The 18,050-nt window shown below is 33.7% G+C and overlaps 1 protein-coding gene across 1 annotated transcript in view; it reads right to left on the bottom strand.

Annotated features, from left to right (window-relative positions):
* The window catches only part of LOC130451477 (pituitary homeobox homolog Ptx1), a 71,111-nt gene that overhangs the window by 10,275 nt on the left and 42,786 nt on the right, over positions 1-18,050 (bottom strand). Inside the window, exon 4 of the mRNA XM_056790509.1 lies at positions 16,017-16,252. Within this exon, the coding sequence (XP_056646487.1) occupies positions 16,017-16,252 (236 nt within the window). The remainder of the gene's footprint in view (positions 1-16,016; positions 16,253-18,050) is intronic.

Below are 18,050 nucleotides of genomic sequence, written 5' to 3'. Positions count from 1 at the left end.
CCGTTCAATCACAGCTAACATCACCAAAATGGCAAATAAACGACGTCCGAACGTAACACGACGGCCACCCTTAATCGCAATTCTTTCCTAGACAAAAATAATTGCTTTTCGATATATTTCAACTAGGGAAATTACTATTCATTGCCTCAATAAATCGAAGGTTTTACCAAACTGATATAATTAGTATCAAAACAAACCTTATAAAAATTTCAATTGCTTGTTTTAGATATTTGTTCATACTAGATGTTAAAGAATTGGCGGAAAACGTAATGTATTACTTCTCTAGTTTAGAACATATTTTAGGAATTAATTTCACATTTTTTTTCTATCTATAAATAGCTCTAAATTCCTGTCACGTCAGATAGAATATTTTAGGGAAGAATGTATCAAACTTATTCAGTGGACTAAATTTATGACTTACTCATTATATAGTCTTTCAAGTCTATGTGAACCGAGATTTTTAATTCATTTGATGGAAATCTGTTCAATGCCGTGTCCAATTTTCAACAAATTGTGTTTTTTACTGATTTTGTTATTGTTTCTTAAACTCTATCAAACTTTAACAACGAAACATTTGTAGAATATAACAATGGTTATGAGAACTTAACTCCTTTTAATGTGTAGAGTCTCAAAAACTTGACTTACTACCCAACCTGACAAATCCAGAGTTTTTATTTTCGGAAGTTCTGGACTTCAAATTATACCATTCACGACAGTTCTAAAAATAAAGCATTGTGAATGCTACAGGACGATGTGACAGAAGGAAGAGGAGGGAATGCAATGACATCTTCTCTTTGGACAGTTGAGTTAATGGGAAGTGAAACTAATAAGCTAACAACAATCTCTCGAAGGTACAAAGACTGGCTTGCATATGTAGCAGCAGGGTCCATTAAATCATACTGCACTAGAAGTGATTCTAAAACTCCAACTTCTCCACATAGTACTGGAAAGCGTGGCAGAAAAAACATCACTTATAATGTTCAGAGGCGAAATCATCAACGAAAACACGTTTCCAAATAATGACCTATCCTGAGATATGCCTCAGGACTTTGTATCGTAAAAGTTTAGCTAGTTTTGAGAAAAATATCACTTCAATAATAAACTGTAAAAGCAAGGGGGATCAGAAGACCATACAAGAAATGAACAGAAATGCCTCAGGATGTTGTATTGAAAAAGTTTAGTTAGTTTTGAGAAAACTATCACGTCAATAATAAACTGTAAAAGCAAGTAGGATCAGAAGACCATACAAGAAATGAACAGAAATGCCATTAAATGGAATACGGATGGATCAAAAGCACCAGATAGAACTGGAATAAGAGTGTACGAGCCCAGAAATAAACACTCTGAAAACCTGTGTGACACACCAATCATTTACAAACAGAAATATAAGCAATTGAAATATGTGTCCAGTTCAATCTAGAGAGGAACTATCGCAAACAGGAGGGATTACCTATAAAATTAAAAGATCGCTAAAGCGGGGACAGACAAGTTCTTCGTGGACCTGGGCTCTTCTGTGGTTTCAGCTACAGAACAATAGAAAAAGCATTGAAAAAGAAGTTAGATAGGAGCAAAACTAACTATTGGGACCGCCTACAGGGACTGAGATAGGCAAAGACTCTTATGGGAAACTTTAACCAGAGAAGATCTACTGAATGTATCAATATAAGTGAAAACAATAAACGAATACTTACAGGAGTTCTATCCCGGGCACTGCGGCGGCAGATAATGCGACGAGCAGGTTTTGTTACACCGAGACGAAGCCTCTATCCACATTCTCTCGAAGTGTGAAATACTAAGGAACTTCAGAGCACTACACCTGGGAGCGTATGAAATAGAAGACGAGGATCAGCTGTAAACACTGGGTGGTTTTCCAGTATCGCAGCAAGAAAGGCGGACACAATAGATCCTTTGGGCCGCAGTGTACATGACACCCCAGTATCCACATTCTACATATATGCATTCAATACGCTAATGGTATAGATAGATAACTGCAGTGGACAAAACCAGAAGAATATTATATTGATCAATTGATCAATTTGAAAAGACTTTCTAACTTTACCGAAAACAAAGGGCTACAAATATCTCCTATCGAAGTCGATGGATAACACAGCATCATACGAAGAGCATAGAAAAATCAAATAGTAGTTTTTACATGCAACTATTCGGTAAATTTCATAGTTAACTGTAAGAAGAAGAGCCCATTCATTCTTCAAAAAATGTATGTAAATGATATCCTTGATTTTTTATCTCTCATAAAGACTAGAAATAGATAGATAGACGCATAGATATTTAGAGCAAGTCACTGAAAGTGAACATTTCAATTTTTGTTTTTATATTCAACTCTATTATCAGTATCATCCAATGTCAACTCATTTGAATGGGGCGTCAATTCAAAAGATTTCCTTAATAGATCATCTCGAATTACTTTTTTAAATAGCCTCTAAATGACCTTTAGGTATATCAAAATAACTCGTACTACAAATAGTTATAATAAAAACAAAATCGCTACTGAATATATCTGAACAGAGCTTAAACTCAAACACGAGGACACTGGAGGAGAAGTAAATTATTTCAAAATTCTTTTAATAATATATGGATAACTAACTGACTGGGTTTTTACTAATGCATAATATTCGATCAAACCAATTTGTTGCTTTCTTTTATTTTAGTGGTAAGCCTGTGATTGCCGGTAGTCATATTTTCAAGCATCTTGCGTCTGTTTCAATATTTTCATTTTTTATGTTATCCTTTTTCCTCTGAACAAAAAATTTTTGGTTATATTTTTCTAAAATTAATTTTCATGGGAACGTTGTCAGCTGTCGCTGGGTAACAACTCAATCCGTCTACAGTAGCAAAAGGAGCAGGCAATAAAGCGCGTAAAAAGTTGCACAAATTACAGTTTGATACGCGCATCGGCACGCGTAAGTATAGACGACCCTCCTTTACAATTCGTAGCAGGGTAATCGCGTTAGCCACGCCACACATTCACACGCCTCATCTAATTCTGATTTTCCCTTGCTAAACTCATTACTTAGTCTTAGAGGGATCTAGATTAAGGAGAAGGTTCCTGTTTTTGGTAGATAATTCAGAGAATTTATGCACAGTTTTTAAGGGTAATAAACACATGTATGAATGCTTCAGTTTTCTTACGTCTCAAGGAAGAAATGCAGGATAAACAAAGTTTTGAAGCAATACCGAAACAAACAAAGACAAATTAACAAGGAAAACTATAAGGGAAATCAAAGATAATGCCTAAAATGGATAGATCAAATTGTGAGTAACCATAAGAATTAAAATGATTTGTGGAGATGAGATAATGGAAGAAACCTAAGAACCCACGAATTGAGGCAAAATTCGATTCCAGAACATATAACGAATATAAGAAAAATCTAAAATATTTAAATGAAAAGTTTGATGATCATTGTTCAAGTTTTATTGATATTGAATGTTTTGTATAATAATTTTGGCAGTATTCTGATTCTGGGGAAGTTGAGTCAGGTTTTCAACGAAGGTCGAAAAAACAGAAGTTAACAAAACTCACAGCACAAAATATAACTAAAAGGGTAGAGTTTTTTTCTGAATTAAATAAACAAGCAAATATCGATTCAGTTGACCAAGAAATCAACAGAAAACAGGGATAGGTCATACACTACGGAAACCAGCAACAAACATAACCAACAAGCATCAAATTATTAAATATAACAAACAGGTCTGTACTAACATGGAGGAGAAATTTTGAGAAAAAAACTGCAACAACATGGAAAGAAAGTACAGAAATAGCTAAAAACAGAAGGAAATGGAGAGCCCTCATCAACAAAACGATGGATGAGGATAGGAACTTCATCAGTTATTGAAACCCATTGCTCCATTCGGAGATATTTGACGTGGAAGACGGGTTTCAAAGTGCTGCCAGTTAACTTGTTTTCTTCATTTATGGTCACATCCGTTTAAAATTATTACAATTCAGATGACGGCAGGAATAAGTAAAATAAAAATAATTTGTCATTGATTTTCGAATGATCTCAATTAGGTATGGCTTTTAATATTAGTTAAACATATCCTGGTTGTTTTGTTATTGGAAATATAAGAAAAAATGTATATTTGGATAAATAGCGAAAACTACTATGTCTCTAAAGAACTTTCATTGTGTTGGCGTGGATACACAATTTTTGTCATAGCTGCAAATCACTAAATTACATGCATAAACCAAAAATGACAGTTATGAAAAGTTTTTTTATTGAAATTTATTCAAGAATTAGTGTTGATAATAATGGATGTGTCATTACGGAAGAGGATTAGGGGTGTGATATATCTAAAATTAACGCTGCTTAATACCCACTTACCGAATATTTGTTGCTTTTTATTATCTATAGAATTAACAAAATTTGTTACTGGCAATAAATCAGATATTAACCAGTAGCTTTACATATCCTGTAAATATCTCATTGAAAAAATCATCACATCCAACAGTGAAATATCATAAATAAGATAGCATATTAGTGCTTAATATTTAACAGTCACAGCAATCCTATTATGAATCCCAATATTTTATATAATATAACATTTGTCTCATAAATAATGTCGGTTTCTGATGTTCACTTTGTTTATTAAATAATCATATAAAAAGAAAGTCTTATTATTCGAAGTATAGCCCAGTGTATTCTATGGTTTCAAACCAACGTTCAGGAGACCTAGGAAAGATCATTCTCTTGGCACAGATGAAAAAAATTGTCGCTCTGTATTTCCAACATTTCCTCTAGATTAAAATTTTTTCCGTCGCAAAAATTCCATCATGATAAAAACTAGTAATCAATCTTTCGCAGGGCAAGCAGCTGTTTACGCACCTCTACTCGATATTTAGCTTGCCGTATAATTCATGCGGCACAACTGGACAACTTTTATAGATCTTACATACTTAATGATATACGATATCTTTAGAAGGTCAAAGAAGTTCCATTATCGGCGGCTGCTGGAACTAGGCTGGTTTTCTACTACTTCCCTTGTAACTTCAATATCCCAGACAAGTGGACGATATAAGCGCGTACGATCATCAAAGGTCAAATCTCCACTATTTAAATGATTGAACCAACCAACGCTATGCCGTTCGCTCATAAACTGTATCTTCCCCTTCATTGTTACATATGTTCCTTGCTGCCACGGCTGCTTGAAATTTTTGTTTCCAATAATGTCTTAACGATAGACGAATTTCATTGCAATCCATACTATTTATTATAAAAACGTACTGCGTCATCAATAAACAGAGAGAGATGATTAGCACAAAACCATTGTACTTTTCATATTAGAGTTACGACATATTGGGGAGTAGGATTATTTATATATGAAAAACTACATTACTTATGAGATACCCCTGTAGTTCTATCAATTGTCAAGTAATGAGTTAGAATATGACATAAAAACCTTGCAGACCCAGTCATAAGCTATTATCTATCAGTTACATTTTTTCCATGGTAGAAACATCATCCATTCCCCGACATCATCTTCCATTACGTTGTCGTTCTATTTGGGGCGGCAGGGCAACATAAATTGCTCTCGCGAGGTGGCGACGCCGCTCCCGACCCCCCACCCAACATGGCCAACGACCCATCTAATTGCGGCGACTGGAATGAAGATCAACGAGCCGCTCTATTGGCCGCGACGTTTGTGCGAAGTAAAGTTACAGCCGATGGGGGCGAAGGGGTTGGAATGAGGGATGCGATGCATTTCTCCCTTTTATTCTATCGTGGAAAATCCGACGGAAAATCGAAAATTTATTCGAGTAAAAGAAAACGTTTTGGTAGGTGGTAGTTTGGTGGATAACGGTAGCACATTATAATCATTATACATATACAATATTGGAAAAAAATACCGAATGTGTCAAAATTATTCCACAAAATTCAAAAGAACCCTTTGTGAAATTTTGATGAAAAATCAAATCAAGAGGAAATGGCATTGGAAGAGTTGTAAATATCAACAAATCAAGAAAAATGTGGGGAAGTACCGTCCTATTTAAATGAAAGTATTTTTCTAGAAAGATCTGCATTTGATACATTGGGAAACATAACAGTTATAGCAGGTACTGATTCCAATCTTAAAAAGTGTGAGTATCGTTCAGCTGTACGGCTTTTCTCAAACATACATTTACTGACAAATAAAACATAAAACATAAAACCTTCACAAATCCAATGTAGACATTTACGATTTTAAATATGATAATAGTGCCTATTAATTACTCTATTAAAATGAAGAGTAGCTCATGAAATTGTATACGTATGTCATTGTCATCTTCCAAAACCTTCTGAATAAGACATATATTTTATACGGATGATTTTTTCTGTTTTCAAAAATCTTCCAATCGTTTATGTAGACGCAGCGTGGTTTTTGGGTTAACTGTTGAAACAAATAAATCTTTCTACAGAGATAAAGCGATGTAGTATTTTCTATTTTCATCTAAAACATGTGGCTGGCCATCGATTTACCACTCTCTTACTCTTTCTACTCGCTATTAAAATCAAAACTTGTTATTCTCGTTTTTTGCCGTTTCCAATACCCAAAACTGTGACGTCGTGGTGATCAAAGCACATTAGAGAAAAGAGAGATAGAGTTCAGAGATTAGCAGAATCCCAATTCACAGAAATTTTTAGAATCGAACCAAAATATTTATCAAATCAACAAAGAAATAACTTTTTCCATTTCTAAAATACACTGCTCAACAATTGCTTATGATTATACTCATTTTATGTTTCAGATGTTCTGAAAAGATAAATTCCAATGAATGTTGTGTTTTAAGTAACATAGGAAATCAATAGAATAGGGAGCTCTAGATGCCCAGCCTGGCTTGTTTTAAATACAAAATCATTCAGAAACCGGTTTTGCCATTGCTTGGGAGTCTGCTAAATGTAATGTGGAGGATCTGCTACGTTAATCTACCTCTATTTCTTAATAGCTCCATAAAAAAATGGTATGGGGGATTCAATTTGTCACAAAGCTTTTCGATTCTCCTACATAAGACATACCTCTGCATTTGAAAAACAAAGTTGGGTAGGACTGAAGCTGAGAGTTTGAAGGTGGAAATTTTATTTTATTGGTACCAATATGTCTGGTCTCGTGACCTGTACATAATTATCGTTTGTGGATGGAATATTAAAAGGTGGACTATTTGAGACTTGATTACGATAAGATATTGTTTATTATTGGTTTGCATTTATTTGATCAGTAATAAAATAATATTTTTGAAATGTGGGCCATTATCATTGTCGACTATGGATTGGACGGATGTTTGGCGTCGCGGGAGGCCACAATAAGCGAGAATCCCCGTCGGGACGCGTGTGTGCATACACATATAACTTGTTAATCAGTTAAAAGTTTCATTATGCGACCCTTGCCGTTCGGAAATTTAACACACACACACTTTCGCCCACTGAAATTATTACATCACCATGTCGATTGGTTTTTGGTCACAGGACGGAAGCAATTACAAAACAAAGATGAAAATTGATTTTTAATGGTAAAAATGATAATGTATACAGCGTAACCAATTAAGGTTTACCCGATTTTTTCGAATTGAAGCTAAAGAATTGGATCCAACAACAATAAATAACAACGTTTAAATAGAAATAAAATCAAGTTTCATGAACAGTTTTCAACATGGAAAACCTCAATTATTTCTGAAAAAGCTTGGACTATTTTTGTAAATTTTGATTCGTAAGGACTTAGTAATATTGCCGATATTTTGATGGTATCAAATCAAATATTCAATGTTGATTTTAACAACTCAATTTCTCTCATTTTTGAGGTATCCAATCTTTCACATTCTTAATATTGACAAGTTTTGTTTTATGAATTGTTTTTGATTGATCCCATAGGAAATAGTCTGAAGGATACTGGTCGGGTGATCACAAGGGCCGTCCAAACACATTTATGTATTGCCTCATATCACGCGCATAGTGAAGTGGAGGTCATCTCATTGTAGTGAAATATTGTTGTTTGGAACATTGTTATCGTCTGGAAGTATAAACCAATGATATTTTTGCATCGAATAGCAATTGAAAATACTTATTAGGATTTGGAAATAACGTAACCAACTTATATTATAAGGTAAAATATTATTCACTAATATAATTTATCACATAGGTTCATTTAAGTTTTCTTCAATAAAAAGGAAGTTTGACGTTTATTATTCCAGCCATGGACTTGAAGTCCTCCGTTCACTGTTATCTGTTAGTAATGTGCGTCCAAGCCCGTATTATTAACTGTCACAGGATTTGGTATTTAGAAAGTCCTGATTCTCGCATGGTCAATTTCTCCAGTCTGCAATTTAACATTAATAGTCTATCGAAAAGTTGTTATTGCTGCAATTGCAGTCATCTTAATGTATTATTTCAAGGTTTCAAATAGTAGTTATAGGGAACATTACATGAAAAATATTCAGCAACCGTTAAGGATCGTGTTGATCTAATTGAAATAGCAAAATTCATCTTATATACAGAAAAGCAAAATATCTGACAACACAATAAATAATAATGGGTAGATAAAGAAATATTTACGTATACGCTGCGATAGAGTTGTAAGAAAAAATATAATTCAATTTGATGAATAGAAAAAAAGTACGTACACCAGTAGAAAACAGTTGCAACAAATCCCATTTATACAAATTTTTATTTCAGATATCTACTGAATATGAAGGGAAATTGAAATATTAGTATGAAAATCAGGATAATTTATTAGTTTTTGAATTGGACTAGTTTGTGTTAATTTGTGTTTTAATTATTCTGTTAACTCGACATTCAACTAAGCACCCTCAAACTATATACAACTTCTCTAATCATATACTTATCGAAACAAATGAATCATTAGAGTTCGTCATAAAAAGTCCTCAAATATTCAACTGAGTGATGCTTTGCAAATGCGCTAGTCCGTTCCTGTAATCGGATATACCCCTAAATCAGTTTACTTGGTGATTTGGCGGTGGTGTTATATAAAGGGAGTAGCAAAATGAACTTAAATCCATTTAGGCACGTGTGTGTTTGAATATATAGGTTTAATTAAGTTTTAAATGGAATAAGATTGATTGATGGTGTTGAAGATATTTTCACAGTCAGAGAGTTAGTCATTTCCTTTATACCCACAAAAGTGACACAAATGTTAAGTGTTTTAATATTATCATTCAAATGTAGAATATCATACCATTGAAATAAAAAAAAACATCAAAGTGTTCAGACAATTCTAACGATTTAGTACGATCCCAACTTGAGAATATCATTTTCTGAAAATTTAACATGCAACTAATGAATTAAGTTCAGTAATAAAATGGCGTCGAATGCTTTAATTTGTGCATGTAGTTGACACAAAACAAAGAGGAATAAAGCAATCAAATCGAGATTTGTCAAATACACTATTATAAAGTAATAAATTTAAACCAATAAATCGTATATTAAATATACGTATTGATTTACGTGAGCTTTTGGTAGTAGTCCCGTGGACGCTAAGCGTCGTATAATTCACCTAGCATCGGCGAGAGTTAGAAACCAACCACACTTCATTAAAAATAAATTCCGGTGAAGAGTGCCTTGGCCGTTAACGGAGGCCCTAAGGATCTACTAGGATTTCCCGGATCTGCTGGAAGCGCCGTTGCTTGCCTCCCCGACGCTCGACGTCGGTACAACCACGACCTACGGATGCGACTCTTTTTTCATTTTATATAGTGGGTAATATGTTTTCCAACTGGCTTTTACAAATCAGTTCGATGGTATGTTTGTTTTTATGACGTTAGGAATTTGAGATTGTTTATCTTTTTATTTATTTCAAGTACAAATAATTTGAATATTCAGTAGACATATTTCCAAGACGCAGAGGGCATTGTATGTATTGCCGACATTTAAAAACTCACTCTATCAAATAAAAATTTTTTCTTTATATAAATATTTGATTGATTTGGCGTTTATAAAATTTGGATATCTACGTATACCTACTTAAATTGTATTCTAGTTTTAACTTAATCAAGCATATGTTTTCGGTTCTCACTTTGATAATTTTGGGCATAGTCTACATTAAAAGAATCCACACATAAAAAAATATGACAAGACACATGTAAGTGGATAAAAGAAAGCCGTAGTTTTAAACTGAAAACTTCAATTTGGACAGTGCTATTTTTGAGATTTTCTGTCATAGATTAGGAAAATATAAACTACATAATCGTTAAATCGTGAATAGTTTCCATAATAAACGGACATCCATAATGTACGCATTTATGGGTCACACTGTAAACCAGTTGGTGTAAACGATGGTATATAGTTAGAGGGATTTTATGTTTATCTTTCGATTTACTACATTCAGAGCTGCATCCAAATATGTGGTTTAGAATTAGAGGTCCAACAACTCAGATTTGGCGGTTTCAACGGATAGTATAACAGATTACTTCACTTCGAAATTTATTTATAATTTGATTATGGCGGATTAAAAGTTTTGCTTTCAAATTTATTCATGAGAATCTATTCACATATTTCAAATATAAAACAAAAAGATGTAATCATACGATTATAATTATTTGATTTGTTCATCATATTAAAATTTTCATCATAAAATACGTTTCCTAATAAAAATTTCTTCGTATTTTATACAATGAAACTTACTTCTAAAACAAGTATACAAAAGATTTTATTTGCATTGCGATGCCATTCGCACTTCTACTATTTTACATACAAAAGGAATCAACACCTGAATGATGTATAGAAGGATTCAGAGTAAAGCTCCGCAGAGATCTAGAAAAGCTTCTAAATGCAGTAAATGGCCCTCATTTTCTGCGCCAGACTGAACTTTATCCAGTGGTCACTAGATTTATAACTTTTTGAGGAATAATCTTAGAACTCGGTAGCATGTATATGTACTCTTATAGTATAGAATATAATTGACTAAAGATAAAAAAAAGAAATACATACTATCAATAAATCATATATAAATTAACCAAGAGTAAAAATAGAAAACAAAGATAAGAGTTTGTTCTTGATTTCTGTCACGATCTAAAAGGGCAGACGTGTTCGCAGAAGTTCTTGGCCATTAAGAACATTATGAGGATATTTAATATTATTCGTTGTATGGTAACTGGAGAAAATTAATTGGTAACATTTTTTTTTAAATAAAAATATTAGGATAGTTCAGTACCGACATCGGCTGTTAGCTGTTATCAAACTTGGAAGGAGCCTTCTAAATCATATTCGCATCACAAAAAATATGTAGACAGAGTATTCGTCTGCGTCCTTTCTGTTGAATGGTTTTATTTCAATTGTGAAGTTACAAAAAATTTCATTCGAAAACCTAATTGAAAGCCAGAAAATTTTGAGAATCTACGAAGAAAGGAGAGACAAGTGACTAAAATAAAAGATCCATGTCAACGTGTATCTTCAGGAATGATTGAGAGCTGATTCAATATCCACCTCCTTCGACTGATTCGTACCAGTTTTTAACCCAGATATGAAAAGAGCCTTAGCTAGTTACTGCAAATAATTATATTCCGAACTTACAAAAAACAGCGTTAGCCTCAGATTTCAGAGATTTTATGAAATGAGGGAAAACAAGTGTTTGTTTCCATTCTGCAAGTGTCTCCGGGTGTTTCAGGAATCAAGCCGTGCAAGTGTTCGAGTGAGTCGTTTTCGATAGCTTCATAAAATAATTAAGAAGCACAAATTCCGCTACGATTATCATCATACTATGCAATATATCAAAAGTGCTCTTACTGGCAAAAAGATTAAATTGGAATTTTTGGAACCGTTGGTGATATTTTCAGTGTATAAACTCAGTGTGCGCCGTTAGTGGTACTGGAAAACACGAATAACCCTTCTTCTTAATATTTTCGCGCAAAAAACAAAGAGAGAACTGCTTAATGATGCTCCAGCTAGTTCTATTCAACTGGATTTTTTTTGTGTTGATATTCTTAGTTTACCAATATAAAGCTTCCATTAAATGCAGTTTCTTAATAGACAATTTTTCATATCCTTTTCTTTTTCTGTTTATGGAAAAGTTACATGTCTCTAATCTCAGGTGACATAGCATTTTCTAGCATTCCTTGAATAAAAAAAGCCGTAAATGCTTTTTCTTCCTGTGGAATTTGGCCCTATATATTCATGCCCGAAAATTTCACACTAAATATTGTTTACATCTGAAAAAGATGGTGCAGGCTACATAGCATATGCAGGATTGAGGGCCAACTATGTTCAGAACGGATCTGAGTAAATTTCCCATGGAAATACATTCGTACTCAAAGTGCAGTTTTTTATTTGATAAGTAAAAGAAGAAATTATCCAATGGAGCAAAAAGAATGTATTATATTATGACGTGGTAAATATTTAAATTCTGAAGGTTCGTATAACCCTTTCTCGTAACCACATACCCACGCACGCTAAATACCTATAGTTCATATAAGTATACATGGCAGTCCACGATGGCGATCGCGTTAATCCACGGCAGATTTATGGTGTTAATCATGCAGGGATTACTCCACAGCATTCGGCCTTTCTCTCTCGCTCTTCCTCTCTCTCTCTTTCTCTCTCTCTCTCTCTCTCTCTCTGTGTGTACCTGGTTAGTTGTCCCAAAGGAATTAAGGCTACTATATCACGGTTCGCTCGGATGCATATCTCATTAATGTGGTATGATATAGTGACGCGCCGTTTCTGCATGGTGTTTATGCTAAATGAGTTATTATGACGCGCCAGCTGTCCGCTGATTGGTCGCTACAGATTACGTTTAATTATTTCATAACGGAGGTGACAACAAAAAGTAAATTTATCTCTCTTGGGGATAACTGACTTTGTTTGCTATTAAACTGAATATTTATCGATAAACATTTAGATTTTCCATTATAATACTGGAAAGAGGTACACATCGTCTATTTTCTAATACTCACAATGTTATGAATTTATAAACTATTATTGATATTTTCGAACTTATGTATGTATTATTAGCCATTTTATTATATATCAATAGATGTGACTCATTTAGAAACATGTAAAAATTGTTTTCACCGATTTGAACAGTTTTTTTAATATTTGGCAGCGGTCACACATTTTAGTGACATTTTGAATTCATGAATATTTCAGTAACATTGTTTATATACAGTTGTTTGGTTATGTATCACGACTGAGAAAAAATTAGAATAACACGCCTTTCAGAAGGATGTGAGATATTCATGACAGATCGTCCTAGTGTTAATATGGGCGCGAATCTTAGTACCGAGGATGGCTGAGAGGTAACACAATAATCAAATTTCGATCTACTACTTAAAGCTTACGTAAATACTATAAACATTTCCAAAAAAAACATATATACAAAACATAAAACTAAAATCAGCCGATATGCACCACGCGTGTCTGACCTCTAGAAGCAGCGTAGCTGAACGTTCGAGATCTGTTTCGTTGTCCTGTGAAAGAGTGAGTCCTGAACACTTGGATTTAAAACAACTCGTTTGGTGTAAGGAGGTAGGTATATTTGTTATTCCTGAAACGTGCTACCAGGTATATCTGAGAAATTAAGTTGATTGCATGCTGTTGGGACACTAAGATGGGTGACTTGGGATTCTCAAAGAAGGCAATTTGGAATTCTCTGGGTCAGAAGTCGATCAGTTAGGGGTTGAAGGATTATTTTTCTATTCAGGAAGTTGTACGACGAAACGGTCGAAGAATGAAAAAGGTCGTAAATGAACTTGTACTCGTATTATGCATTTTTAAATGCGACGGGAGAGTTCCATACGGCGTTGTTACCACATAACTCCCCTTCCAGTTATGAAGACACAAAATTGTGTGCGTGCGTATATGTGTAAACGTGTGAATTAGTATTTGTGTTCTCAAAAACCCGGCTTATTGTCAAGTGATCTATTGTTTTTTTTTTCATCGTTCGATCATTCGTAAGTCTGTCATGCGCAGCGAGTTTTTGACTCCGCGTAGAAAAACGAGTTTTTTTGTGAGCAGATCTTTGACAACGAGCGGTATACGTATGTTGTGTCGTAGGAGGTGGAAAAGTTGTATTATGTATATTTTTTAATGCGGTAGGACAGGTGTCTGGAACTGATGTGGTATAAATAACTTCTAAAAATTGTTGATCAACCCGCATTTTACGCAGCAAGAAGCTGACGAGGAAAATCGTTTTGAATATTGCAGATGCGTTCCAAAGGAATATCTGAAGTTTTTTAACAAATTTGATTTCTATCAATAAAACCACGTATACTATACATGCAGTAGTTGCTATCCATGACCCTCCAGTGAATAATAAACTGTTGTAATGAATTTTTCCAAAAAATCAACGTCTGGTGAACTGTGTGTACTACCCAAATTAATTACTAACTACGGTTTTACAAAGGACCTTTCAAATTTTTTGGTAAATTCCGCCAAAAACTGTCACTGGTACCTAAGTTAAGGAAGTAGGTAAGTATCCGTAAACGGAGAAGGAACAATGGTTTTCACTCAATCGGTACACATTTACATTTTAATATAATAATATACTTAAAAGTGGTTCATTTGGTTCAAGTATTTTAACCCATATGTATTTTAATATCACAGAATTGTTTATAAAATGTGACTTTCTATGGGTGTGCACTTCGTTTTATTGCAATTAAAACTTTGTCTTTAATTGATTCACTCTTGGCATTTTTTACTTCAAATGAAATGAATTTGAGTATTTATTCTGGTACACTTATCTTAGAAAAACGACTGGGAATACCTCTAAGTATAGCGGGGATATAAGAATACAATTCTTGGAAAATTTTAATCATCGTTAGCTTAGGTTAGGTTAGGTTTTTATGATTTCAACCCTGAAATCTGTCAGAGTTTACATGTTCAAATATCGCATTCCAAATTTGTCTTGCCGAATTTACCTCACCAAAATGTCATGTACTTGCTATCTGATCCAATTTATTACAACCACAACTCATTCATTGGCCCTTTCTCTTTTGGAGAAAATTTCATCATGCAGAATTTATTAGAATATACAATTGAAGGTTTATGGGATGCCATTCATATGCTAGCAATTAATGAACGTTTAATTTTAGTCTATTGATTAGCCAAACCGATGGAGAAGCTGTAGTATTCCGTAGATAGATTGGCTAATTATGTCTCCATTCAACTTTAGATATGATAAATGTGATTCCATTAAAAATGAGTTTCTCTGTATATCACATTTCTTGCTCTATCGCTATTCTCAGACAAGTTGAACCTTTAAAAATTATGTCGAGCGGCTTTCGAGTTACATTTGAAAAGCATTCAGTCGAAAAACCATTGATTGATCGCTTCCTCGGCATACTTCAATAAACATCAAATAACAAACAAAACAGTAATTTTTTGATCGGAGTATAATGTAAGTGCGTGTTTCCTTATCGGATGACAAGAAAATCAACACAAGAGGGTAACAACCACCAGTTATCTAGTTAACACATGTTTACACATGTTCATCTGTACTCTCGCATTCTTTGATACCGCCGCTTCGACTTTAAGTCGAGTGCCTACCTGAACAAACACAGGCTTTGAGAATATTTCTTATTTGTTATGTTTTATTTTCATTTTAAGGACTCTGAAATTACAAATAGAACATTGTTATACTTTTATATACAGGGTTACGTGACACGCCTGTAATTAGTCGATAGTTATTAATTTGTAAGATACAGAGTATATAAAATAAGTAAGTGTTATTGTTAACTTCTTTGAGAATATAAATAGACATCTAGTAATTTTTCTTACATCTAATATACTTCAAAAGAATTAATTTCATCACATTCCAATATACTTTATAAATAATCCTGGTTAGTTTAAAAAATTCTTAAAATCAAATAATGAAAATAAATCAGACGAATTTTATTTCGTGTTTTATATTTCGCTTATTCTCGGTAATACTTCTCTATAATCAGTATTATTAATTACCAACCGTTAGTTTTCTTCCTTCTACAATACTACCCCTTATATCTTCTCACTAATAGTATTATAGTGGATATATTTAAAAATATTTGATTAGAATCTCAAGTAAATTATTTTCGGACTTACCCTAACGCGAGCTTCAGTAAGATTTGTCCACATAGCTATCTCTTCTCTAGTACTCATATCGGGGTATCTATTTCTTGCAAAAGTTGCTTCCAGTTCTTGCAATTGTTGACTGGTAAAATGCGTCCTTTGTCGCCTTTGTCTTTTATTCTTTTTATCGTTTTTGCCATCATCAGCTTCAGAAGATTCCACGCCTACGCCCGTTTCTGTCTTTATCGTATCCGATAAAGATCTGCTAGCTGTAACAAATAATTTTCATTGAAATAGTGGAAATAATTTTATAATTCTTTAAGAATAACGAAAAAATATAGCAAACAAGATAGAGGAAAGAAGAATAGTATATTAATATATTCCGAACTGTTGACAAAAATTTTTTTGGATATTTATCAATGCTATATATATACATATATATATATATATATATATATATATATATACTTTCTGTAAAGCAATTAGCGCACCCACATCAAAGTTGCGCGCATAAAATATAACAAGACTTCTAGACTTTCGCTCTCATTTCCCAATTAATTTGAATTTGGGAAAGTTGGTAGCGTAATCCCCCTATGTCAGAGTAATTATTTAAAGGCACAACCAAAATAGCCTGCCCTCTTCTTCAACTTACTGGGATTAACTTTATAGGATCTGTATAACTTTTTTAATGTTACATTCCTGTCTTCTTAGACATCGTACATGCACATGATTTCTCACAAATAGAGGCAGACATGTTTTAAATATACTGTCTATATATTTCTCTTTGTTAATAGATTTTAATAGATTTATAATTTATGTGTGATAGTCATAAAAAAGTTTCTTTTAAAACTGAACTTCGGGAAATGTTGAACTTCTTGTAATTTCTGCGATTTTTTCCAACATATGGTAGTTAATCAAAACATGGTTTGTATTTTATTCCTATTCAATACACTACGCAGCGAAACTAACGCATATTTTATATATTTAGTATAATCCTTAAATCTTCTTAATGGCCTAACATGATAGCTTACAACTGTATTAATAAATTAAACATTTACTCGACATATTATTTCCCCTTGCTTAGAGTACGAGGTCTGGGTAGTAAATAACGAGACCTTCGCGTCTAGAGGGCGCCCTATACGGACGGGGTAAAAAACGAGTAGTGCGTTGTGTATCTAGATATCTTGTCTATGCACGTCCCAAAACACGTTTCTGTCACTATTATGGTATTTGTACAGTAGCGATTTGAAACGAAAATGTTTTTTGCGGCGAAAAGCAGGAGCAACGTATCAATCTCAAATTTTTCGTTAAATTGAAAAAAACTCCGACTGAGTGCTATAAATTGTTGCAAGAGGTCTATGGGGACAATTCTCTATCTCAAGTTGCTCGTTAAATTGAAAAAAACTCCGATTGAGTGCTATAAATTGTTGCAAGAAGTTTATGGGGACAATTCTCTATCTCGTGCGCGTGTTTCTGAGTGGTATAAGCGCTTTAGTAAGGGCCGAGAGAGCACTGAAGATGACCAGCGCCCAGGTCGCTCTGTGACTGTTTCAACTGATTGCCGAGGCTGTGAACGCTGATAAAGAAACGGTTAAAAAAATTTTACACGAGGAATTACACATGAAAAAAGTCTGTGTGAAGTTAGTGAATTATATTCACTTTTTTAACTTGACATACTTTATTTCATATGAAATTATTCCATTGATACCTCAAGGTTTTTATCGTGTACCGCTGGCCACTTTTTCAACTTCTACTATTAGAGATACTCCTCCTTCTCTCTACCCTCCATAAAATAAACCATAGAAATAGAACAACGAAAACTGTCAGGAATGAACAATAATACAATACACAGCGTTCTTTGATTCCAAACCGGTTGTGTTTGTACTGAATATTCAGAAAACGATCATCGTTGAATAAATGGCTTGAAACCGATATCGTTCTCAAATTGATGCTTCCATTTTACAAAATTTGCGTCAATTTTGCGAGGACTACAGACTTCATATATGTACCTACACACAAATGTGAAAATCTTTCAATATTAAATTATCTACATAACATCATTGCTTT

The sequence above is a fragment of the Diorhabda sublineata genome, chromosome X (genome assembly GCF_026230105.1).
Source record: "Diorhabda sublineata isolate icDioSubl1.1 chromosome X, icDioSubl1.1, whole genome shotgun sequence".
NCBI classification, from domain to species: Eukaryota; Metazoa; Arthropoda; class Insecta; order Coleoptera; family Chrysomelidae; genus Diorhabda; species Diorhabda sublineata.
The sequence above is the reverse complement of the archived record's forward strand: the minus strand, read 5'-3'. Positions and strand labels throughout refer to the sequence as shown.